Raw genomic sequence first — 26,798 nt, 5'->3', positions numbered from 1 at the left:
TTCCCGTTTCAATATATTATAAAGCAACTTGATGATGACATGTCCATTTTTTTCATTTTCACCTGTAGATTGTTGACGCACCCTACTGCTGGAAATGACAGTAGTACTTTGTGTAAATCGTTTGATGTCTTACTTCTTTTATTGAAGGTGGTAGGGTTCTCAACAGACAAAGTAAAGGACTGTTCTTACCCATATGACTGTGTCTTTTTATAAAGTTTGTTAACTGCTAGAAGACTAGAAGGCGCCATTTTGTTTTTAGACAGTGCACATGACATGACATAACCATGCGTTGTTAAAGCTCACCGAACGATGTTATTGCCCACACAGAAGCACGCACACACACACACATACACACAACAGGTGGACCAGCCAGAGATATTTGTATTAATTGGATACAATACAGCAGTAACTAGAGACCAAATAGGCTGGACTGGTACACAATATTGGCACCAACAATGAAACTCACAGCCAAAGCCTGGTATTCATCTCTTACATTCACCCAGTGCTGGGTGTGGTGGAAATAAATAAAATAGATATTATAACGACCGGATGGTAAACAGCTCACGTTTTCATATACAGTGGGGAGAACAAGTATTTGATACACTGACGATTTTGCAGGTTTTCCTACTTACAAAGCATGTAGAGGTCTGTAATTTTTATCATAGGTACACTTCAACTGTGAGAGACGGAATCTAAAAAAAAAATCCAGAAAATCACATTGTATTATTTTTAAGTAATTAATTTGCATTTTATTGCATGACATAAGTATTTGATCACCTACCAACCAGTAAGAATTCCGGCTCTCACAGACCTGTTAGTTTTTCTTTAAGAAGCCCTCCTGTTCTCCACTCATTACCTGTGTTAACTGCACCTGTTTGAACTCGTTACCTGTATAAAAGACACCTGTCCACACACTCAATCAAACAGACTCCAACCTCTCCACAATGGCCAAGACCAGAGAGCTGTGTAAGAACATCAGGGATACAATTGTAGACCTGCACAAGGCTGGGATGGGCTACAGGACAATAGGCAAGCAGCTTGGTGAGAAGGCAACAACTGTTGGCGCAATTATTAGAAATGGAAGAAGTTCAAGATGATGGTCAATCACCCTCGGTCTGGGGCTCCAAGCAAGATCTCAACTCGTGGGGCATCAATGATCATGAGGAAGATGAGGGATCAGCCCAGAACTACACGGCAGGACCTGTTCAATGACCTGAAGAGAGCTGGGACCACAGTCTCAAAGAAAACCATTAGTAACACACTACGCCGTCATGGATTAAAATCCTGCAGCGCACGCAAGGTCCCCCTGCTCAAGCCAGCACATGTCCAGGCCCGTCTGAAGTTTGCCAATGACCATCTGGATGATCCAGAGGAGGAATGGGAGAAGGTCATGTGGTCTGATGAGACAAAAATAGAGCTTTTTGGTCTAAACTCCACTCGCCGTGTTTGGAGGAAGAAGAAGGATGAGTACAACCCCAAGAACACCATCCCAACCGTGAAGCATGGAGGTGGAAACATCATTCTTTGGGGATGCTTTTCTGCAAAGGGGACAGGACGACTGCACCGTATTGAGGGGAGGATGGATGGGGCCATGTATCGCGAGATCTTGGCCAACAACCTCTTTCCCTCAGTAAGAGCATTGAAGATGGGTCGTGGCTGGGTCTTCCAGCATGACAACGACACGAAACACACAGCCAGGGCAACTAAAGAGTGGCTCCGTAAGAAGCATCTCAAGGTCCTGGAGTGGCCTAGCCAGTCTCCAGACCTGAACCCAATAGAAAATCTTTGGAGGGAGCTGAAAGTCCGTATTGCTCAGCGACAGCCCCAAAACCTGAAGGATCTGGAGAAGGTCTGTATGGAGGAGTGGGCCAAAATCCCTGCTGTAGTGTGTGCAAACCTGGTCAAGACCTACAGGAAATGTATGATCTCTGTAATTGCAAACAAAGGTTTCTGTACCAAATATTAAGTTATGCTTTTCTGATGTATCAAATACTTATGTCATAAAATGCACATTCATTACTTAAAAATCATACAATGTGATTTTCTAGATTTTTGTTTTAGATTCCGTCTCTCACAGTTGAAGTGTACCTATGATAAAAATTACAGACCTCTACATGCTTTGTAAGTAGGAAAACCTGCAAAATCGGCAGTGTATCAAATACTTGTTCTCCCCACTGTATGAACAAAGATACTAGTCATGTTTGAATGTGCCTTGCAAAAGTATTCACCCCCCTTGGCGTTTTTCCTATTTTGTTGCATTACAACCTGTAATTTAAATGGATTTTTATTTGGATTTCATGTAAAGGACATACACAAAATAGTCAACATTTGTGAAGTGAAATGAAAATTCAAAAAAATAAATAACGTAAAAGTGGTGCGTGCATATGTATTCACCCCCTTTGCTATGATGCCCCTAAATAAGACCTGATGCAACCAATTACCTTCAGAAGTCACATAATTAGTTCAATAAAGTCCACCTGTGTGCAATCTAAGTGTCACATGATCTGTCACATGATCTCAGTATATATACACCTGTTCTGAAAGGCCCCTTAGTCTGCAACACCACTAAGCAAGGGGCACCACCAAGCAAGTGGCACCATGAAGACCAAGGAGCTCTCCAAACAGGTCGGGGACAAAGTTGTGGAGAAGTACAGATCAGGGTTGGGTTATAAAAAAATATCCGAAACTTTTAACATCCCACGAAGCACCATTAAATCCATTATATAAAAAAAGGAAAGAATATGGCACCAAAACAAACCTGCCAAGAGAGGGCCGCCCACCAAAACTCGCGGACCAGGCAAGGAGGGCATTAATCAGAGAGGCAACAAAGAGACCAAAGATAACCCTGAAGGAGCTGCAAAGCTCCACAGCGGAGATTGGAGTATCTGTCCATAGGACCACTTTAAGCCGTACACTCCACAAAGCTGGGCTTTACGGAAGAGTGGCCAGAAAAAAGCCATTGCTTAAAGAAAAAAATAAGCAAACACGTTTAGTGTTTGCCAAAAGGCATGTGGGAGACTCCCCAAACTTATGGAAGAAGGTATTCTGGTCAGATGAGACTAAAATTGAGCTTTTTGGCTATCAAGGAAAACGCTGGCGCAAATCCAACACCTCTCATCACCCTGAGAACACCATCCCCACAGTGAAGCATGGTGGTGGCAGCATCATGCTGTGGGGATGTTTTTCATCGGCAGGGACTGGGAAACTGGTCAGAATTGAAGGAATGATGGATGGCGCTAAATACAGGGAAAGTCTTGAGGGAAACCTGTTTCAGTCTTCCAGAGATTTGAGACTGGGACGGAGGTTCACCTTCCAGCAGGACAATGACCTTAAGCATACTGCTAAAGCAACACAAAAGTGGTTTAAGGGGAAACATTTAAATGTCTTGGAATGGCCTAGTCAAAGCCCAGACCTCAATCCAATTGACAATCTGTGGTATGACTTAAAGATTGCTGTACACAGGCGGAACCCATCCAACTTGAAGGAGCTGGGGCAGTTTTGCCTTGAAGAATAGGCAAAAATCCCAGTGGCTAGATGTGCCAAGCTTATAGAGACATACCCCAAGAGACTTGCAGCTGTAATTGCTGCAAAAGATGGCTCTACAAAGTATTGACTTTGGGGGGGTGAATAGTTATGCACGCTCAAGTTCTGTTTTTTTGTCTTATTTCTTGTTTGTTTCACAATAAAACATATTTTGCATCTTCAAAGTGGTAGGCATGTTGTGTAAATCAAATGATACAAACCCCCAAAAAATCCATTTTAATTCCAGGTTGTAAGGCAACAACATAGGAAAAATGCCAAGGGGGGTGAATACTTTCGCAAGCCACTGTAAATGAGAATGTAACAACAACAGAAATGTACGGTATGTTGAAGTAGACTTGGTATTCTTAGAATACTTAGTAGTAGATGCAGGAGATCATGTGTTAACATCAAGATAAGTCGCCTCACCTTCGCTCTTATCCTCCCAGATTCCATTCCATGTCATATTCAAAGAGGATTTTTTAATACCATCTAAGCCTCAGAGGGGACGATGAAAGACAGGACTAAAAGGATTTCACGGTAAGCGGGGCAGGGCCAGTGCAAAGGAGCCCATCCATGCCAAATGATCAGTCTTAGTTAGCCTGTGGAACATCCTTTATGGTGTGGTTAGGGAGGTGGGAGTGGGGTTATAGGGGGACAGAACATCACATCCTACTGGTCTTGATCTGGAAACTATCTTTAGCATTCTCTCCTTTCATCTAGAAAATGTCATAACACAGTGGTTAAGGGTAATAACATAGTTGTTGATGCACAGTACACAGATGAACCATGTATTATGGCATGACATACTGTATAGTGCAAGCATCTAATGAAAGGCATTGGATATGCACACAGGGCCTTAAAATACAGCTCAAAAACATATATTGTTTATTTTACCTCTACCCCTCTTGTCCCTCCTTTTCATTACAGCCTGACTGAGATATACTTTATATATATTGTTGTTTCTCCCTGTGGAGAGGTGGGCCTGTGGCTATAAGGGACTGGTAAAGGGGTATAGAGGAGATGCCTATAGCCCCTATACCAACCCCCTATCAGCTCCCAATCAGAAAACTGAACACACAGAGCCTGACTCTTAACAAGCCATCAGTGGTTTTATCACCTGCTGCATTCCATTCACCGCTATCCCAGGGGAAGAGAAGAGAAAACGGAATCCGCTCTGGAATGACTTTTAAAAGGTTTTAATTTAACCCAGACTGCGGATTAACACGGTAAATCAGGAGGATGTGTCATTCTCCCCAAGTCTCAGGTCCCGCCTGACAAGATTCTGTACTGATTTATCGTTAGCTAATAATGGCATCCAGGAACATCTAGTGGTTGGCTCCGAAACAAACAATAGAAAGAAATGGCCCTCGGCTGAATTAACACTGCAGATCTGGAGACTGAGAGTGCTTGATGAATTAATTAGCTATTTCAGGACTGGAGGTCGGTCGGTGCTATGGAATTCATCCCAAATGGCACCCTATTCCCTATATAGTGCACTACTTTTGACCAGAGTCTTATGGGCCCTGGTCGCTCCTGTCTGTGTGGGACGGGGAGAGAGGCAGCTTGCCAAACAACTCATAAATGCCTGCCTCTGGTTCACCACTAACCCACAGTGTAGGAAGAGTGCGTAACACAGGCAAGCTAGGTGCTCATGAAGGCGGATATACTGAACAAAAATATAAACGCAACATCCAACAATTTGAAAGATTTTACTGAGTTACAGTTCATATAAGGAAATCAGTCAATTGAAATAAATAAATTAGGCCTTCATCTATGGATTTCACATGACTGGGAATACAGATATGCATCTGTTGGTCACAGATACCTTAAAAAAAGGTAGGGGTGTGGATCAGAAAACCAGTCAGCATCTGGTGTGACCACCATTTGCCTCATGCAGTGCGACACATCTCTTTCGCATAGAGTTGATCAGGCTGTTGATTGTGGCCTGTGGAATGTTGTCCCACTCCCCTTCAATGGCTGTGCGAAGTTGCTGGATATTAGCGGGAACTGGAACACGCTGTCGTACACGTCAATCCAGAGCATCCCAAACATGCTCAATGGGTGACATGTCTGGTGAGTATGCAGGCCATGGAAGAACTGGGACACTTTCAGCTTCCAGGAATTGTGTACAGATCCTTGCGACATGGGCTGTGCATTATCATGCTGAAACATGAGGTGATGCCAGCGGATGAATGGCACGACAATGGGCCTCAGGATCTCTGTGCATTCAAATTGCCATTGATAAAATGCAATTGTGTTCGTTGTCCGTAGCTTATGCCTGCCCATACCATAACCCCACCGCCACCATGGGGCACTCTGTTCACCAAGTTGACATCAGCAAACCACTCGCCCACACAACGCCATACACGTGGTCTGCGGTTGTGAGGCCGGTTGGACGTACTGCCAAATTCTCTAAAACAACGTTGGAGGCGGCTTATGGTAGAGAAATTAACATTCAATTCTCTGGCAACAGCTCTGGTGGACATTCCTGCAGTCAGCATGCCAATTGCACGCTCCCTCAAAACTTGAGACATCTGTGGCATTGTGTTGTGTGACAAAACTGCACATTTTAGGGTGGCCTTTTATTGTCCCCAGCACAAGGTGCACCTGTGTAATGATCAGGCTGTTTAATCAGCTTGATATGCCACACCTGTCCGGTGGTTGAATTATCTTGGCAAAGGAGAAATGCTCACTAACAGGAATGTAAACAAATTTGTGTTCCAAATTTGAGAGGAATAAGCTTTTTGTGTGTATGGAACATTTCTAGGATATTTTATTTCAGCTCATGAAACATGGGATCAACACTTTACATGTTGTGTTTATATTTTTGTTCAGTATATATAGGGTTTCCTAAAGTTTCACGCCCTCTAATATTAAAATGGCTTCAAAATTATTTTCAAACATTTTCACCATTGGCCATATAACTGCCAGGGATGCTCATCTCTCCTCCAAATGAAGCAAATGATAGCAAGAGGACTTGGCTTTTTTTCCCCAACAACACAGTCACTAATCTCTCGTAGACAGACTACCAATCTGACTAAATTCTAGATTTCAGTTCTGGGTTAACCGGGATTACACAACAGTCACAACATGTCTTGATACACTGAAATACAGCTACATCTGAAATGTGAACTGGCTGGTTTCAAACTCTTTAAAGACTCCCTTTGACTACAGTTTGGAAAACACTGATTTACTCCATCACTGCTTCATGTTGGGCAACACTGTCCCCTGTTGTGCAGTCACTGTAAGCAGATATGACAGAGTGACTGGGGCGGGTCAAATCAAATCAAATCTTATTTGTCACATGCACTGAATACAACAGGTGTAGGTAGACCTTATAGTGAAATGCTTACTTACAAGCCCTTAACCAACAATGCTGTTTTAAGAAAGAATACCAAAAAAATAGCACACAAAAAAATCATCGACAGGGCTGTAGTGGAGCAGGTTGAGAGCTTCAAGTTCCTTGGTGTCCACATCACCAACAAACTAACATGGTCCAAGCACACCAATCATGCAAATAGTCTGGGTAGCCATTTAATTAGATGTTCAGGAGTCTTATAGTTTGGGGGTAGAAGCTGTTTAGAAGCCTATAGGACCTAGACTTGGCGCTCCGGTAATGCTTGCCATGCGGTAGCAGAGAGAACAGTCTATGACTAGGGTGGCTGGAGTCTTTGACAATTTTTAGGGCCTTCCTCTGACACTGCCTGGTATAGAGGTCCTGGATGGCAGGAAGCTTGGCCCCAGTGATGTACTGGGCCGTACGCACTACCCTTTGTAGTGCTTTGCGGTCGGAGGCTGAGCAGCTGCCATACCAGGCGATGATGCATCCAGTCAGGATGCTCTTGATGGTGCAGCTGTAGAACCTTTTGAGGATCTGAGGACCCATGCCAAATCTTTTCAGTCTCCTTAGGGGGAATAGGTTTTGTCGTGCCCTCTTCACGACTGTCTTGGTGTGCTTGGACCATGTTAGTTTGTTGGTGATGTGGACACCAAGGAACTTGAAGCTCTCAACCTGCTCCACTACAGCCCTGTCGATGAGAATGGGGGCATGCTCGGTCCTCTTCTTTTTCCTGTAGTCCACAATCATCTCCTTTGTCTTGATCACGTTGAGGAAGAGGTTGTTGTCCTGGCACCACACGGCCAGGTCTCTGATCTCCTCCCTATAGGCTGTCTCGTCGTTGTCGGTGATCAGGCCTACCACTGTTGTGTCATCGGCAAACTTAATGATGGTGTTGGAGTCGTACCTGGCCATGCAGTCATGGGTGAACAGGGAGTACAGGAGGGGACTGAGCACGCACCCGAGGGGCCCCCGTGTTGAGGATCAGTGTGGCAGATGTGTTGTTACCTACCCTTACCACCTGGGGGCAGCCCGTCAGGAAGTCCAGGATCCAGTTGCAGAGAAAGGTGTTTAGTCCCAGGGTCCTTAGCTTAGTGATGAGCTTTGAGGGCACTATGGTGTTGAACACAAAGCTGTAGTCAATGAATAGCATTCTCAAATAGGTGTTCCTTTTGTCCAGGTGTGAAAGGGCAGTGTGGAGTGCAATAGAGATTGCATCATCTGTGGATCTGTTGGGGCGGTATGCAAATTGGAGTGGGTCTAGGGTTTCTAGGATAAAGGAAGGCTCACTTTCAAAAGTATAACATGCTGACCACACCACTCGCGCACGTGCTTCCACCATCGTGCGCATGTTGATTAATTGTCGGAGTAGAGGATCTTGTGCATTTCAGGTAAAATAACAACCCAATGTTTATATCCCAGGACAAATTAGCTAGCAACAGCAAGCTAGCTAGCTAAATTGCCATAAATATTTAATGCTTTTCGACCTGTCCCCAAATTAATATAGTTTGTTTTGATATTTCAACCTGCGCGTCCTGATCGTGTCTGGTGTGGGTGGACAAAATCAACATGCACGCACACGCGCGAGCGGTGTGGTCAGCATGTTAGGGCCATAATGTCAGAAGTCTGGCTATACATGTGCAAGACAAAATAATACACTCAAAAAGCTTTACAAGCCTTAAAATGTGTCTGTGTTGTGACATCAAATTGAACCTGCAGTAAAAAAACAATGCTTCCCCCCCTCCCCCCCAGTACTCCCTATGGCAATGCATGAAAGACCAGCTATCAGCTTTGCAACAATGCAATTACAATAAATGTATTTCTATACAGAGAGTTAAGAAATATATTTATTCTGAATGTAAATTACAGCAATAGCCCAAAACAAACTTGAAATCTGGACAATCACATGTAAAACCATTACATAGAGAATGTACATGTTTTACAATGTCAGGCGGCTATAGGCTTATAGCTGGATCAGAGGCCATGTAACGAACTACAGGGAAGGATGCCATCTAGACAGGCACTGGTACAGAGGCACAGGTAAGGGCACACCATTGGGGAGGGCATTATGCTCTGCTGTAGCATAGAGCCCATGTAGCACCTCTAGTGGGAGGCAAGCTAGCCAGAGCTAGAGTTAGCCTATATATTTATTGTCTATCTGCGGAGCTCTTGGGCCGTATGTATCAAGCATATCAGTGTGGGAGTGCTGAGGATCACACATCACTGGGGATGGGATTATGCTAGCTGTAGCTGTAACATGGTTTAAACTAGCTTCCATAATCACAAAGTCAGATTCCACAGCCACAGTCAAAATGTGCTATTTTTTTTGTTGCTTTTTGGTCTTAGCATAAGGTTAGCAGTGTGGTAAAGGTTAGGGCTAGGTTTAAAATGTTAAGAAGATAAATTGTAGAAATGGGCGTGGTTTATGACTTTGTGGCTATGGAAGCTAGTGACGACCCTGTAGCATGGAGCCCAGGGGTGTAGTCATTAGTGCACACCATAGCGAAGTGTTTTACAACGGAAAACACAAATACAAATGTTTCTAATTGGACAAGTTTTGGTTAGGTCCTCCCTGTTTCAGCTTTTCACTTCCGTTTGGTTCCTATTGAATACACCCCAGTTAGCACCTCTGGGAGGCTAGCTAGCCAGAGCAATGAGCTATAGCCTATTTATTTGTTGCCTTCCTAGGGAGTTCTGGGGCCGTATCAAGCATATCAGAGTAGAAATGCTGACTTTGGGTCAGTTTAGCCTTTTAGATCACAATGAATACGTTCGTTTGGACAGGGCGGAGCCTGATCCTAGATTAGCACTCCTACTCTGAGATGCTTGATACATACAGAGCCTGGACATCGTCTTCAAGGTGTTTTTATAACCCCACCGTTCCATAACAACCATTATATATGTATTAATTTCTGACCAACAATAAAATAACCACCCAAAAAAACATTCCTTTCATTGCACTTTTGTTACAAATAAAGTGAAATTAACACGTCGAGGAACTTAATTTGTCAGTTATACAAATTGTTTCATTCAGTTTTTTTTCTTCTAGCAGTTGTTGTTTTGCTTCTGAAAGTAAAAGCTAACAAATGAGCCTGTTTTATACAACAGTTTGTCAGAATATAGGCTTTGCTACAAACACATATGTTCAAATAAACAAACTCTCATAAATGCACACATACACAGTCTTGACAGAGAATTCACTCATGTGATCATGGAGAAACAGATTCCCTGTAAAGGTGTTAGCAGCATGACAGCCAGTGGGAGCTGACCATATTGCAGTGTCAGCCAGTCAGAGCTGACCATGTTGCAGTGTCAGTGAATGCCAGGTGAAGAAACTGGACATGCTGCTCAGTACATATACTGTGAACAGCTCTAAAATACATATTTGAAACGTGAACAAGTTGTACACAGAATGTCCCATGATTTGATGGCTTGTGCCTTTATAACATCAGCAGCTATGCCTAGTCTAGTAAGAAGAGTGTCCAGGAGAGAAAAGTAGAGTATCAAGTGTTTACGACGAGGAGGTGTAAGGTAGTGCAGAGTGGAGATTTCATCAGGAAAGGGGAGTAGTATGACTTTTGACATCATGCCATTTAGTAAGGGGTTTCACTTCGTCCACCACAGTTTCCTAGTGGGACGGGGGTTGGTGAATAGGGGGACAGGGTAAGACTGATGGTGGATGGGTGTGGTCGTCTATGTAGTGCTTTCAGGAGGAACGACCCTCTGGCGGGCAGTCTTGGGCCTCTGGCGTGGGGTTGGAGGAGAGGTACGCTCGCTCTTAGATTCGGACGGCTCGGTCTCTGCCTGTGGAGAGCCGGTGTCGCCCAACATCTCACGCAGGAACTTGAACTTGGACAGGAAGAGCTGCCAGACAACATACCAACCTGAGGGGCCAAAATGAACAAAAGTCCTCAATAGAAAGTGAACAGTGACTATGTGTATGAATAAAACAATTAATTTGTGTATTTTATATTTATATACACACTGAACAAAAATATAAACGCAACATGTAAAAAGTGTTGGTCCCATGTTTCATGAGCTGAAATAAAAGATCACAGAAATGTTCCATACTCAACAAGCTTATTTCGCTCAAATTGTGTGCACTCATTTGTTTGTCACTGTTAGTGAGCATTTCTCCTTTGCCAAAATAATCCATTCACCTAACAGGTGTGGCATATCAAGAAGCTGATTAAACAGCATGATCATTAAACCGGTGCACCTTGTGCTGGGGACTTTTATCTACCTACTCAACATTTTGAGAAGGAAAAAGGACAAGACAGTCACTGCTCACGATAGATAGCGGGTAGATAGTGCTTGCCACATGGTGTTGCATAAGTATAATAATGGCTGAATGCTAGCTAGCTAGCTAACTGTACCTAACAGCTGATAAGTTTCGCAGCTGTGTCAGAGTGATGTCATCATTTCACATTACGTTCAAGAAAACTGAACTACTAAGGCAACATATTATGTTACTTACCAAACACCATGAAGAGCAACGCGCACACAAGGGTGGCCACAATTACCAGCAAAGTGAGACCAACGCTTTGCCACATTTTTGTCTTCTTGTCAGTGCTAACTAGCCAACTAGTTTCTAGTTAGCTAGCTAACGCGTCAAAGTTGTTGACAGCTAACTCCCTAATTCGCTTTACCGTTCAGTCCATTAACTCATTCACCAGACTGACACTGACAAAGCTTACAATTGTTGTTTCCCACATAAATAACATTACAACATAATTCCTTGCTTCAACATGGGTGGAGGATAGCTAACTAGCTAGTTATTATTATCCGGCGAACGAAAATAAACCCCTCATTGCTGAGTGATGCGGTTAGCTGTCCAGACAGTCTCGCCGCCTGCAAAAATGTCAACGTCGGTTTGCAGTGCCAAAATCATGGACGGATAGGTATCACAAGAGGATAAAGTATCGTTCATATCTAGCTTCATTATTGCAACCTGAACCATTCCATTTGGAAAAGAAAGTAGACGTTACAAAATCGGTGCTCGAAATGAGGCTGCGCAATAGGCTCAAGATACGCGTTGCATTTTTGGTACTGTAGTCAATATCCCCACTCTGCAGTCCTTCTTCTTTTTCTTCTTCTTCAGTGGGGTTTATCGGCGGTTGGCATCCAACATTATGGTACATTACCGTCACCTACCGTACTGGAATGTGGGCCAGAGACAGGGAGAAACTAAATCCTACCTGCCAACCCCGTTTCTCTTAAAAAAGATAACATATTTGAGACTATATCTAATGACGTTTTGCTCAATATACTCTTTGAACTACTTTCCTGTATCCCCTTCTCCCTCATACTAAATCTCATATTCTCTCTTTCCCTCTGATACTGCCCACACTGTAGCAATACATGCTCTACAGTCTCTATTTCCTGACAATAATCACACTTTCCTGATGGATGCTTTCCTATCACGTTTAATGTCATATTCAACTGGCTGTGTCCCACCCTTAATCTTGTAAAAATAGCCTCCTCTCTTCTGTCCCTTCCTGCCGTCCTCCCCTCCCCGACTTTCCTCTGTACCTGAAATAAATGCCTTCCCTTATTATTTATATTCCACTGCTCCTGCCATCTCTGCACCATCACTGTATATATCAGTCTTTTTGCCTCTGCCTTGCTCATTGACACTTCAACATCAACATCCCCACTACTAAGTGCTTGTTTAGCCTGTTCATCTACTGCCTCGTTCCCCTCCACCCCCACATGGGCTGGAACCCAAGTAAATCTTATCTGAATACCCATCTGTTTAATCCTGCCATGGGTTTGTAGCACCTCATAAAGCAGGTCTTGTCTGCTACGTGAGCTAAAGGACTGAAGACTCATTAACACTGCACATGAGTCAGAGCAAATAACTATTCTGTCTGGCTTAACTTCCTCCACCCACTGCAAGGCCAACAGTATGGCCATCAGCTCCGCCGTATATACAGCCAGATGATCTGTAATACGTTTCCTGACTTCCACCCCACACTCCTGCACTACAAATGCTGACCCAGTACATCCTGTCCTTGGATCTTTTGAACCATCTGTGTAAATGGCCACAAAATCCTGACACACAGTTTCCAGACTTCTCTTAAAGAAATCAGCTGGATCAACCCCCTCCCTATCTTTCCACTCTGCAGTCCATAGAGCTCACCAGCTTTTAGTTCTAAAACCCAGAAATGATTTACATTCACATTTTAGCAGACGCTCTTATCCAGAGTGTCTTACAGTTAGTGAGTGCATACATTTTTCACACTGGCCCCCCATGGGAATCGAACCCACAACCCTGGCATTGCAAGCGCCATGCTCTACCAACTGAGCTACACGGGGCCCCTACCTCTGGTTCGTTCAGCCATTCCTATGGCGAAAATTAATGGGGAAAGAATAGGGTTTTGTGATAAACGCCGAAAATAAGGTCTGAGGTTAAGACAAGTTTAGGATATCTTATACGTTTTGTTCTATGAGATAATATCAAACATGACATTTATGAATTATGAGCTTTTTTAAATTACATACATGCTTCAGAATTCACTAAAAGTGACGTTAGCTGATGAAGATTATCTCATAGAACAAAACGTATAAGATCTCCTAAGCCTGTGTTTACCACAGACTTTATTTTTGGCCTTTATACAAAAACCCTACAAAAACGCCATTAATTTCCACAGGCTTTGTCGGACAAACCCTGTGGTGGAGTTAGTGCCTACAAAAAGAAGCCATTACTGACATGGGGCAAATCATAATAAGAAACGTTACTTTTCTCGTAACATTTTATGTAGATATTAATTATGACAGCATCTTAATAATATTGTATATGTATGTTAAACTTTTGCATGTGCTTCTTTTCACAACCATTGTGGCAGGGCAGTTATTTCCTCCAATCTAGTTAGGCCTAGATCCCCCCCAAAATTAAGTGACATCTTTAGAGTGATTCACACAACTGGAGTACAATTTGACAAGTACAGATCAACAACAACAAGCATCTGGATCCGATTTTCTGATATCTTCAGCCGAGCTGGTGAAATCTTTCACTACCATCCTGTGTTCAGGATATGTCTCTTTTCACAGCTCCCAGTCAAATTCAAGGGGCAGGTCTTTCATCTTCTCCATGTAGATCTTGTCAAACATCTCACTCTGGGCCACTGTGAACATAGTCTTCCAGTCCCCAAACTTCCCTGATTAGAGACATAACAGACAGTATGGTATCACTTTATAGGCCTTTTCACACTGCATTGTTCTTAACCCCGGGCTAAATTATCCCCAGGCTAGACTGGCCCTGGGATAGCTTAGCCTGCATTCACACAAGCATTTACTAAGCCTGGACTAAGCTTTAGCCCTGGGCTAAGGATTCAAGCTTGTATTCCAAAACCCTGAGCTAATGGACAAACAACATGCGACCAACATTCTGTCTCTCACACGTTAATAATGTTATAAGCAATAAGACATTTATTAGCACATTATTTGCTCTTGCTTTTACCCTAGCATTTGATTTCCAACAATGATGGCTTGTTTGTATAAACCTTGCTGTCTGCCTGTCTGACCCGTTATTTTTTCGATCTGGCCCGTTATTTTTTCGATCTGGCCCACTCTGCACGTTGTTTTGGTTTTTGTCCTCAGGATGAAATAGTATGCGCAAATATATTATTTGTACATTCAGTAGTCAACTAACTGTCAACAACATTTCAACTAACTATCCAGTAGTATTTGTATCTTTTCTTTTGTGAATTTTTAACCATTACTTGAAATTAACTTAATGATTAACACAAGCATGATGATTATTAATATGAATATACCATACCTTTTCGAATCAAGGATCCACTTTGTTTGAAAAATGCAGGATGCTGTATATCACTTCTAGCCTGTGGGTCTTCCTTCATGTTCTTGAAGGAGGATTTGTCTACTATTGTGTCAATGGTTTTCTCCTCCAGGTTTTTACCCAAGAAGTTTGATATCTTGACAAGTGCAACTCGTGTGTCCTGAAAGCAAATTGTTGTTATGTTATTGTTTGATTACTCTTAACAATATTCAATCCACTGTTTTGTGATCTTATCATTATGGAAATGAATTTACCTTGATCATATCCTCATATGTCAGGGAAAGGGTATCAAATTCGTCTTTGTGAGCATACCAATCATTAACATGGTCAAACCAAGGGAACTAAGAAATAAATATATTTAGGGTATTTCACATTGACACACTTATCATGTGTGTTGAAGAGGCTATATATGTGTTTGATCAATCAATTAAATCTATTACATGTACAGTGAGGGAAAAAAGTATTTGATCCCCTGCTGATTTTGTATGTTTGCCCACTGACAAAGACATGATCAGTCTATAATTTTAATGGTAGGTTTATTTTAACAGTGACAGACAGAATAACAACAAAAAAATCCAGAAAAATGCATGTGAAAAATGTTATAAATTGATTTGCATTTTAATGAGGGAAATAAGTATTTGACCCCTCTGCAAAACATGACTTAGTACTTGGTGGCAAAACCCTTGTTGGCAATCACAGAGGTCAGACGTTTCTTGTAGTTGGCCACCAGGTTTGCACACATCTCAGGAGGGATTTTGTTCCACTCCTCTTTGCAGATCTTCTCCAAGTCATTAAGGTTTCGAGGCTGACGTTTGGCAACTCAAACCTTCAGCTCCCTCCACAGATTTTCTATGAGATTAAGGTCTGGAGACTGGCTAGGCCACTCCAGGACCTTAATGTGCTTCTTCTTGAGCCACTCCTTTGTTGCCTTGGCCGTGTGTTTTGGTTCATTGTCATGCTGGAATACCCATCCACGACCCATTTTCAATGCCATGGCTGAGGGAAGGAGGTTCTCACCCAAGATTTGACGGTACATAGCCCCGTCCATCGTCCCTTTGATGCGGTGAAGTTGTCCTGTCCCCTTAGCAGAAAAACACCCCCAAAGCATAATGTTTCCACCTCCATGTTTGACAGTGGGGATGGTGTTCTTGGGGTCATAGGCAGCATTCCTCCTCCTCCAAACACGGCGAGTTGAGTTGATGCCAAAGAGCTCGATTTTGGTCTCATCTGACCACAACACTTTCACCCAGTTCTCCTCTGAATCATTCAGATGTTCATTGGCAAACTTCAGACGGCCCTGTATATGTGCTTTCTTGAGCAGGGGGACCTTGCGGGCGCTGCAGGATTTCAGTCCTTCACGGCGTAGTGTGTTACCAATTGTTTTCATGGTGACTATGGTCCCAGCTGCCTTGAGATCATTGACAAGATCCTCCCGTGTAGTTCTGGGCTGATTCCTCACCGTTCTCATGATCATTGCAACTCCACGAGGTGAGATCTTGCATGGAGCCCCAGGCCGAGGGAGATTGACAGTTCTTTTGTGTTTCTTCCATTTGCGAATAATCGCACCAACTGTTGTTATCTTCTCACCAAGCTGCTTGGCGATGGTCTTGTAGCCCATTCCAGCCTTGTGTAGGTCTACAATCTTGTCCCTGACATCCTTGGAGAGCTCTTTGGTCTTGGCCATGGTGGAGAGTTTGGAATCTGATTGATTGATTGCTTCTGTGGACAGGTGTCTTTTATATAGGTAACAAGCTGATATTAGGAGCACTCCCTTTAAGAGTGTGCTCCTAATCTCAGCTCGTTACCTGTATAAAAGACACCTGGGAGCCAGAAATCTTTCTGATTGAGAGGGGGTCAAATACTTATTTCCCTCATTAAAATGCAAATCAATTTATAACATTTTTGACATGCGTTTTTCTGGATTTTGTTGTTGTTATTCTGTCTCTCACTGTTCAAATAAACCTACCATTAAAAATTATAGACTGATCATGTCTTTGTCAGTGGGCAAATTTACAAAATCAGCAGGGGATCAAATACTTTTTTCCCTCACTGTATTTGATGAAGCCCTTTTACATCAGCAGTTGTCACAAAGTGATTTACAGTTACTTGACCTAGACCCCAAATAGCAAGAACAGTGGCCAGGATTAACTGAGAATTTCTGAGTTATGCTTACCCTTCCCCCGAAGAAATTGAATTAGAAATGTATCAAAGTCAGGTTTGTCTCAAGGGCTTTCATGAAATTGTGGAGATTAAATAAAGACACTGCAACATCTTCTGGGTTCCTGTCTATGTAGACCACGTTAAACAATTTACACAGTTAAAATATAGCCTTATCAATAGCCATTTAATGGGGCGGCAGGTAGCTTAGTGGTAAAGAGCATTGTGCCAGTAACCGAAAGGTCGCTGGTTCTAATCCCAGAGCCGACTAGGTGAAAAATCTGTCGATGTGCCCTTGCGCAAGGCACTTAACCCTAATTTCTCCTGTAAGTCACTCTGGATAAGAGTGTCTGCTAAATGACTAAAAATGTAATGCAACAATACAAATACAGTAGATTTTCACTCACAAATACAGGAGATTGATGTAAATACAATTATATATTGTGAAGTCTCATTGTTAGCATCCAGGTTTACAAAAAAACTTTGTCTCTCTGAAGATGTTTTTCAAACATAATCTGTGTACAGTTTCATACATTTTACACTACAGAAATAGCATATACACTACACTGTGTCAGACCATGGGTTTCACTGGCAGTTAGTTATTATTTTGCCTTCATTGCATGTGATCTCTCTCTCTGACCTTTCACTTTTCTCTCAGTCCTTGAGGGATTGAGGACAAATGCAAGGGAGACGCAAAGGTCCTTGTTGATGGCATGTTGTTGTAGTCCACTTCTCTTATATTCTCCTCAAACCAAGGCACCAGTTGATGGATTGATTGTTTGTTACATCCCTCTGTCATTTGATCGCCATGATACAATAGGGACAAAATATTCTGTATCCATGTTTTTTAAAGAAATATAATCAGGGCATTTGTGAGGTTATGTTGCACATTCACAGCACAATCTCATGCAGAATTTAATAGGTTTTGTAGTGTAGGCTATATGGCGCTCTGTAGTAAGTACTGTATAGGCCTATAACCTAGAGTATGTCAGATGCATGGTCTTACCTGACCTTGGGTAAGTAACAGCAAATATGTCATCATCCTGTATTTCAAATGTCTCCAGAGACTCAAGGTGTTCAACTTGATGCCCCCTCTGATCAGGTTGATCCCCTTGTATGGGAAAAGCCCAAGGGCAGTCTTCTGAATCTTCTGTTCCTCTCCCATCCTTCAGTTAAAACAGGTATAACCCTTGAAAAAGAAAAGGAGAGCCGCACACTCTAGGAGCGCAGATGCAATAATTTAATAACAGAATAAAGTCGCTTTGGATAAAAGCGTCTGCTAAATGGCATATTATTATTATTTATTATAATAACCAACGTTTTGACAGACAAGCTGTCTTCATTAGGGTTTAGTGACAAACACTGCGGGTCACTAGTTTGAATAATGTCAAAGGACACACACAGGTGTCTGTAATCATGGCCGGGTGTGGCTTGATATCAGGTATAACCACCTATTACTGCGTACAGAATGTTTCTGAGAAAACTCCACACTTTCAACAAAGATCTAAAGTCAGTTTTGGAGGAATCTCTAATCTGGCGTTATTTCACCATGTACCAATTTACAGTTCTAGTAACTGATTACAGCATGTCCAAGTGATTGGGAGTCTTCTTGGCTGTTTAACAAGCATGCATTGAGGTCGCGCTGAGGTCATGAGAACCAATGGTCAATGTGAAGTTGATACAGGCAGAGACTATCATTCTGAGATATAATTACCCCTTCCCTCAAGACATTGAATCATCAGTCATATTTGATACATTTCTGATTCATATGTAACAAAGTCACAGATTTGCTCTCAAGGACTTTTATGCAATTGTGGAGATGAAGGAACACTGCAATATGTTCCACACATACAGTCCCTCAGGAGTCTTTCTGTCCGACAAGATCACATCATCTCACTGACGAGCTGCTGTCAGTTTATCCCTCATTATCCGTCCAGCAGAGGGTGCTACATCCACATCTGAGATTGTTTGAGGCCCTATACTTTCTTCCCAAACTTTACACGATACTACACTGTTATTGAACACTTTGTTATTGCTTATGCGTCCTTCCTTATGGCAGCGCAATGCGCGGGATGATGGCATGCCATGGCGCTCTGTTGTTTTTTGTTACACCTCTGGTAGCTTTGTTATAACAATACCTTAGATCAGTAATACTGTAACAACCATAACATAATAACGGTCATCAACATCATAGCAGCGGACATCAGCTAAGCTTGTATAAACTGTGACAGACTGCCTTAAGTCAGTTTTCACTAGAAAAAAAGTAAATAACAGTAGTAGCTGTTTTTCTGTCAAGTCAACATTATGGCTTCGTCCCAAATGGTACACTAATGACCACGGCACTAATGTCAGGTTGGCACGATTCAAATCATATCTTTCATCAGAGGGATGTACCCACTTTGGGGCCTATAAGTGTTCTATTGAAGTGCCAGAATCAAACACTTAAGGTAACACAGTAAAGTCCACTGTACATCTCACTTGGAGATACTACAGGTTCTTACCAGGATACTGTAAAATTGGCAATTTTTTTGCTCAAATACCTATGTAAGATACAGTATGTTTCAATGAGAAAAAGAATCAAATGAGGCATTTTGCAGGTCCATTTCCAAGAAACAGAGATAGAGATCTAGGACAGTGGTGGTGATTCGCAATGAATCATGCTCGCTACTTGTGCAGGAAACTCTAATTCGCTGCAAATTCTGATGAAGAGTATAGTGCTTTAGCAATTTAGTGTCAGTTTTGTCACCTTGAATGGAATAACTTCATTTGAATGTAAAGTGGTGTAATTCATGCAAAAGTGATTTACTGTTAATCATGTAATAAGAAAATAAGCTTGTATACAAATGATGGTTTTATTGGCAGTACAATGTTTCACAGCCAAGTTATGCTGATAACGATCAGATGTGTGATACATACAGTTGAAGTCGGAAGTTTACATACACCTTAGCCAAATACATTTAAACTCAGTTTTTCACAATTCCTTACATTTAATCCTAGTAAAAATTCCCTGTCTTAGGTCAGTTAGGATCACCACTTTATTTTAAGAATGTGAAATGTCAGAATAATAGTAGAGAGAATTATATATTTCAGCTTTTACTTTTTTCATCACATTCCCAGTGGGTCAGAAGTTTACATACACTCAATTAGTATTTGGTAGCATTCGATTTAAACATTTTAACTTGGGTCAAACGTTTCGGGTAGCCTTCCACAAGCTTCCCACAATAAATTGGGTGAATTTTGGCCCATTCCTCCTGACAGAGCTGGTGTAACTGAGTCAGGTTTGTAGGCCTCCTTGCTCGCACACGCTTTTTCAGTTCTGCCCACACATTTTCTATAGGATTGAGGTCAGGGATTTGTGATGGCCACTCCAATACCTTGACTTTGTTGTCCTTAAGCCATTTTGCCACAACTTTGGAAGTATGCTTGGGGTCATTGTCCATTTGGAAGACCCATTTGCGACCAAGCTTTAACTTCCTGACTGATGTCTTGAGATGTTGCTTCAATATATCCACATCATTTTCCTTCCTCATGATGCTATCTATTTTGTGAAGTGCACCAGTCCCTCCTGCAGCAAAGCACCCCCACAGCATGATGCTGCCACCCCCATGCTTCACGGTTGGGATGGGGTTCTTCGGCTTGCAAGCCTACCCCTTTTTCCTCCAAACATAATGATGGTCATTATGGTCAAACAGTTCTATTTTTGTTTCATCAGACCAGAGGACATTTCTCCAAAAAGTACCTTTCTTTGTCCCCATGTGCAGTTGCAAACCGAAGTCTGGCTTTTCTAGGGTGGTTTTGGAGCAGTGGCTTCTTCCTTGCTGAGCGGCCTTTCAGGTTATGTCGATATAGGACTTGTTTTACTGTGGATATAGATACTTTGTACCTGTTTCCTCCAGCATCTTCACAAGGTCCTTTGCTGTTGTTCCGGGATTGATTTGCACTTTTCACACCAAAGTACGTTAATCTCTAGGAGACAGAACGCATCTCCTTCCTGAGCGGTATGACGGCTGCGTGGTCCCATGGTGTTTATACTTGTGTACTATTGTTTGTACAGATTAACGTGGTACCTTCAGGCATTTGGAAATTGCTCCCAAGGATGAACCAGACTTGTGGAGGTCTACAATTTTTTTCTGAGGTCTTGGCTGATTTATTTTGATTTTCCCATGATGTCAAGCAAAGAGGCACTGAGTTTGAAGGTAGGCCTTGAAATACATCCACAGGTACACCTCCAATTGACTCAAATGATGTCAATTAGCCTATCAGAAGCTTCTAAAGCCATGACATCATTTTCAGGAATTTTCCAAGCAGTTTAAAGGCACAGTCAACTTAGTGTATGTAAACTTCTGACCCACTGGAATTGTGATACAGTGAATTATAAGTGAAATAATCTCTGTAAACAATTATTGGAAAAATTACTTGTGTCATGCACAAAGTAGATGTCCTAACCGACTTGCCAAAACTATAGTTTGTTAACAAGACATTTGTGGAGTGGTTGAAAAACGTCCTACTTCAACTGTATATATTTATATAATAAAAAATAATAAAATAGGAATTAGAGTTCTGACAATGAAATGACTCCACTGTTCTCTCCAATACTTCAATACACCTCAATGTAATTACATATATAATGTCTGATCTGTAACTCCATAAACAATGATTCACTGTGATCTGGGGCCATATGGATGATGCGTCTCAGAGTAGGAGTGCTGACGTAGGATCAGTTTAGGCTTTGAAATCATAATGAATAAGATTACATGGACAGGGGAGACTTGATCCTAGATCAGATCTTAGACCGAGTCTGAGACTCCTAATACAAATGGGCCCTCATCTATTACCATCAATGTTCATGATTAACTTTGATCTTCTGAAACATTATCCTGTCATTTCAAATATGAACACCACTGGCAGTCAGAATCTCTTCTCTCTTCTTGCTACTAATTCTGAAACAAACTAATCCCTCCCCTGCCTAAACCCGCCGTCCTCTATGTGATAATGGAGAAGAACCACAAATGTCATCTTCCAGAAATAGCAATATCTATGACATCACGGTCCAACTGTATGAAAAAAAAAAAATCTGTTCCCTTAATAACCACATGTGACCTGTTACCCACACTCCCTGACCTTCAATGACTCAGTTACTACAGGAAGTAAACTTAAATAACAATTCAAAATTGAACAAAAATAACTGCATCTATTTTCAATAACTTCTCAATAAACAGAGGAGTAGAAGTTATTTCTTTCAAAAGTTTGTCCATTTTAGATATTAAAAAATTGAAATCACTTTCTGAATTGACTGCCTTCAATTCGAATCAACCCCAGCCCTGGAGGAAAGTAAGAAGAAGACAAGGTGCAAGAGCAGTAGGTCAGATTCTAACAATAATTTATATACAGTGAGGGAAAAAAGTATTTGATCCCCTGCTGATTTTGTACGTTTGCCCACTGACAAAGACATGATCAGTCTATAATTTTAATGGTAGGTTTATTTGAACAGTGACAGGCAGAATAACAACAACAAAAATCCAGAAAAACGCATGTCAAAAATGTTATAAATTGATTTGCATTTTAATGAGGGAAATAAGTATTTGACCCCTCTGCAAAACATGACTTAGTACTTGGTGGCAAAACCCTTGTTGGCAATCACAGTGGTCAGACATTTCTTGTAGTTGGCCACCAGGTTTGCACACATCTCAGGAGGGATTTTGTCCCACTCCTCTTTGCAGATCTTCTACAAGTCATTAAGGTTTCAAGCCTGACGTTTGGCAACTCAAACCTTCAGCTCCCTCCATACATTTTCTATGGGATTAAGGTCTGGAGACTGGCTAGGCCACTCCAGGACCTTAATGTGCTTCTTCTTGAGCCACTCCTTTGTTGCCTTGGCCGTGTGTTTGGGGTCATTGTCATGCTGGAATACCCATCCACGACCCATTTTCAATGCCCTGGCTGAGGGAAGGAGGTTCTCACCCAAGATTTGACGGTACATGGCGCCGTCCATCGTCCTTTTCATGCGGTGAAGTTGTCCTGTCCCCTTAGCAGAAAAACACCACCAAAGCATAATGTTTCCACCTCCATGTTTGACGGTGGGGATGGTGTTCTTGGGGTCATAGGCAGCATTCCTCCTCCTCCAAACACGGCGAGTTGAGTTGATGCCAAAGAGCTCGATTTTGGTCTCATCTGACCACAACACTTTCACCCAGTTCTCCTCTGAATCATTCAGAGGAGAACTGGGTGGTCCTCTGTAGCTCAGCTGGTAGAGCACGGCGCTTGTAACGCCAAGGTAGTGGGTTCGATCCCCGGGACCACCCAAACACAAAAATGTATGCACGCATGACTGTAAGTCGCTTTGGATAAAAGCGTCTGCTAAATGGCATATTATTTATTATATTATTATGTTCATTGGCAAACTTCAGACGGCCCTGTATATGTGCTTTCTTGAGCAGGGGGACCTTGCGGGCGCTGCAGGATTTCAGTCCTTCACGGCGTAGTGTGTTACCAATTGTTTTCTTGGTGACTATGGTCCCAGCTGCCTTGAGATCATTGACTAGATCCTCCCGTGTAGTTCTGGGCTGATTCCTCACCGTTCTCATGATCATTGCAACTCCACGAGGTGAGATCTTGCATGGAGCCCCAGGCCGAGGGAGATTGACAGTTATTTTGTGTTTCTTCCATTTGCGAATAATCGCACCAACTGTTGTCACCTTCTCACCAAGCTGCTTGGCGATGTTCTTGTAGCCCATTCCAGCCTTGTGTAGGTCTACAATCTTGTCCCTGACATCCTTGGAGAGCTCTTTGGTCTTGGCCATGGTGGAGAGTTTGGAATCTGATTGATTGATTGCTTCTGTGGACAGGTGTCTTTTATACAGGTAACAAACTGAGATTAGGAACATTCCCTTTAAGAGTGTGCTCCTAATCTCAGCTCGTTACCTGTATAAAAGACACCCGGGAGCCAGAAATCTTTCTGATTAAGAGGGGGTCAAATACTTATTTCCCTCATTCAAATGCAAATCAATTTATAACATTTTTGACATGCGTTTTTCTGGATTCTTTTGTTGTTATTCTGTCTCTCACTGTTCAAATAAACCTACCATTAAAATTATAGACTGATCATTTATTTGTCAGTGGGCAAACGTACAAAATCAGCAGGGGATCAAATACTTTTTTCCCTCACTGTATACACTAGATGACTGGCAGGGTGCACTTTTTTGATGCCACCGCGCCTCCATCTTGCCACCCCTCCACCGTTGTAAAAAATATGCTATAGAAATGCATTTATTGTCTGCATTTGTTATTGCCACATATATTCTATTACAGACACCTTAATGCATACTATTAAATAATATTATGTGAGCTAAACATAAACAAATTAAACATTTTCCCTAAAGTGTAATTTGTAGAAAGTTTTAATGTCACTGTCCCCAATACAACAACAAAAATACTTAAATAAATGTAATTTTGTCATTGAAAATATGTATTGAAATGCTGAAGAATTCCATTCATTCATATGGCACGGTGTTTCCCAACTCCAGTTCTCCAGTACCCCCAACAGCACACATTTTTGTTGTAGCCCCAGACAAACTCGCCTGATTCAACTCATTGAGGGCTTGATGATTAGTTGGCAAGTCAGGTTTGCTTGTCCGGGGCTACAACAACAATGTGTGCTGTTGGGGGTACTTGAGGACTGGAATTGGGAAACAATGGCATTGAGGATTGCTTTTTCTGGGGAGTTCCAATATGGTCGACCGGTGGCTTCAAAGCCTCTCATTGGCCCATACATAGCATCAGCATTCCAGGGTTTATATACAGTACATCATTGGATTCAAATCCATGCTTGCAACAGTACACACAGTACATGTGATCTAGAGGCAGCGGCTTAGACAGCTAGACAATCTCTTCCGCATTCTTCCACTTTTTTTAAAGGTGGTGGAATGAGATAATGTCTTAGTGTTGGATGGGAAGAATGCAATACGTTACCTTTTATGCGGTACTAATCACATTATTGTGGGAGCACCTCCTCTAAGAGAATGACTTAGGCTGTTTGAGAACGTTTGAATCCTGAGCAACCTGTCTACACATTGTTTGAAGTACAATAGACCAACACAGCTACTATAGTAGGTAAAAGCTGTGTGCTGGAAAACCTTGGTAGAGCATGGGTAAAGTAGGCATTGTTGTGCTCATGTGAATTTCCTTTCTTCAGACCAATCCCTACTTAACGCTTAAAACATGTTTTTTTGTTTTTAATTCCATGCCTTAGGAGTTGGTTGGCACTTTAATTGGAAATCTGTAGAGTGATTGTTTCTGTGCAATGGTTCGTATCCCAGCCCTCACCTGAGTAACATTTCTCCCTGGTGATAAATGTCTGTCTTGGCCAAAGCTGTGCTAGCTTCGCAGTGGAAACATTTAACTCAAGAAAATATGTCATATATTTTACATCATTGTAATTAATTAGCATTGCACATTTCTGGAGACTTAAAAAAAATAAGGACCCAGAGTGATTACCAAATGAAAATAGGTTACCCTCAGACTGACTCAATGCTTACAGTCAGGCCTACAATTGAAGTCGGAAGTTTACATACACTTAGTCATTAAAACTCGTTTTTCAACCATTCCACAAATGTCTTGTTAACAAACTATAGTTTTGGCAAGTCGGTTAGGACATCTACTTTGTGCATGACACAAGTAATTTTTCCAACAATTGTTTACAGACTCACTTATAATTCACTGTATCACAATTCCAGTGGGTCATAAATGTACATACACTAAGTTGACTGTGCCTTTAAACAGCTTGGAAAATTCCAGAAAACGATGTCATGGCTTTAGAAGCTTCTGATAGGCTAATTGACATCATTTGAGTCAATTGGAGGTGTACCTGTGGATGTATTTCAAGGCCTACCTTCAAACTCAGTGCCTCTTTGATTGACATCATGGGAAAATCAAAAGAAATCAGCCAAGACCTCAGAAAAGAAATTGTAGACCTCGACAAGTCTGGTTCATCCTTGTGAGCTATTGTGAGCCATGGGACCACGCAGCCGTCATACCGCTCAGGAAGGAGATGCGTTCTGTCTCCTAGAGATGAACGTACTTTGGTGCGAAAAGTGCAAATCAATCCCGGAACAACAGCAAAGGACCTTGTGAAGATGCTGGAGGAAACAGGTACAAAAGTATCTATATCCACAGTAAAACAAGTCCTATATCGACATAACCTGAAAGGCCGCTCAGCAAGGAAGAAGCCACTGCTCCAAAACCGCCATAAAAAAGCCAGACTACAGTTTGCAACTGCACATGGGGACAAAGAAAGGTATTTTTTGGAGAAATGTCCTCTGGTCTGATGAAACAAAAATAGAACTGTTTGGCCATAATGACCATCGTTATGTTTGGAGGAAAAAGGGGAAGGCTTGCAAGCCGAAGAACACCATCCCAACCGTGAAGCACGGGGGTGGCAGCATCATGCTGTGGGGGTGCTTTGCTGCAGGAGGGACTGGTGCACTTCACAAAATAGATGGCATCATGAGGAAGGAAAATGATGTGGATATATTGAAGCAACATCTCAAGACATCAGTCAGGAAGTTAAAGCTTGGTCGCAAATGGGTCTTCCAAATGGACAATGACCCCAAGCATACTTCCAAAGTTGTGGCAAAATGGCTTAAGGACAACAAAGTCAAGGTATTGAAGTGGCCATCACAAAGCCCTGACCTCAATCCTATAGAAAATGTATGGGCAGAACTGAAAAAGCGTGTGCGAGCAAGGAGGCCTACAAACCTGACTCAGTTACACCAGCTCTGTCAGGAGGAAGGGGCCAAAATTCACCCAACTTATTGTGGGAAGCTTGTGGAAGGCTACCCGAAACGTTTGACCCAAGTTAAACAATGTAAAGGCAATGCTACCAAATACTGATTGAGTGTATGTAAACTTCTGACCCACTGGGAATGTGATGAAAGAAATAAAAGCTGAAATATATCATTCTCTCTACTATTATTCTGACATTTC

The 26,798-nt window shown here is 42.1% G+C and overlaps 1 protein-coding gene across 1 annotated transcript; it reads right to left on the bottom strand.

Annotated features, from left to right (window-relative positions):
• Nucleotides 1–8,688: 8,688 nt before the first annotated feature.
• Nucleotides 8,689–11,873, bottom strand: smim13 (small integral membrane protein 13). The gene is made up of 2 exons (XM_084166196.1): nucleotides 11,337–11,873; nucleotides 8,689–10,743 (listed from the first exon to the last, which is right to left on the bottom strand). The coding sequence occupies exons 1-2, from the start codon at nucleotides 11,410–11,412 to the stop codon at nucleotides 10,553–10,555; spliced, it is 267 nt and encodes an 88-aa protein (XP_084022322.1). The 5' UTR covers nucleotides 11,413–11,873; the 3' UTR covers nucleotides 8,689–10,552.
• Nucleotides 11,874–26,798: the final 14,925 nt, after the last annotated feature.

Source organism: Coregonus lavaretus (genome assembly GCF_964263955.1).
Source record: "Coregonus lavaretus genome assembly, chromosome: 7".
Classification (NCBI taxonomy): Eukaryota; Metazoa; Chordata; class Actinopteri; order Salmoniformes; family Salmonidae; genus Coregonus; species Coregonus lavaretus.
This window is presented reverse-complemented; position numbering and strand designations above follow the sequence as displayed.

Bases quoted from the DNA above. Each gene is read 5' to 3' on its own strand.
- smim13 (XM_084166196.1), bottom strand. From the start codon at position 11,412: ATGTGGCAAAGCGTTGGTCTCACTTTGCTGGTAATTGTGGCCACCCTT. The intron at 10,744-11,336 runs GTAAGTAACATA...TTGGCCCCTCAG, and splicing joins GTTGCTCTTCATGGTGTTTG to GTTGGTATGTTGTCTGGCAG.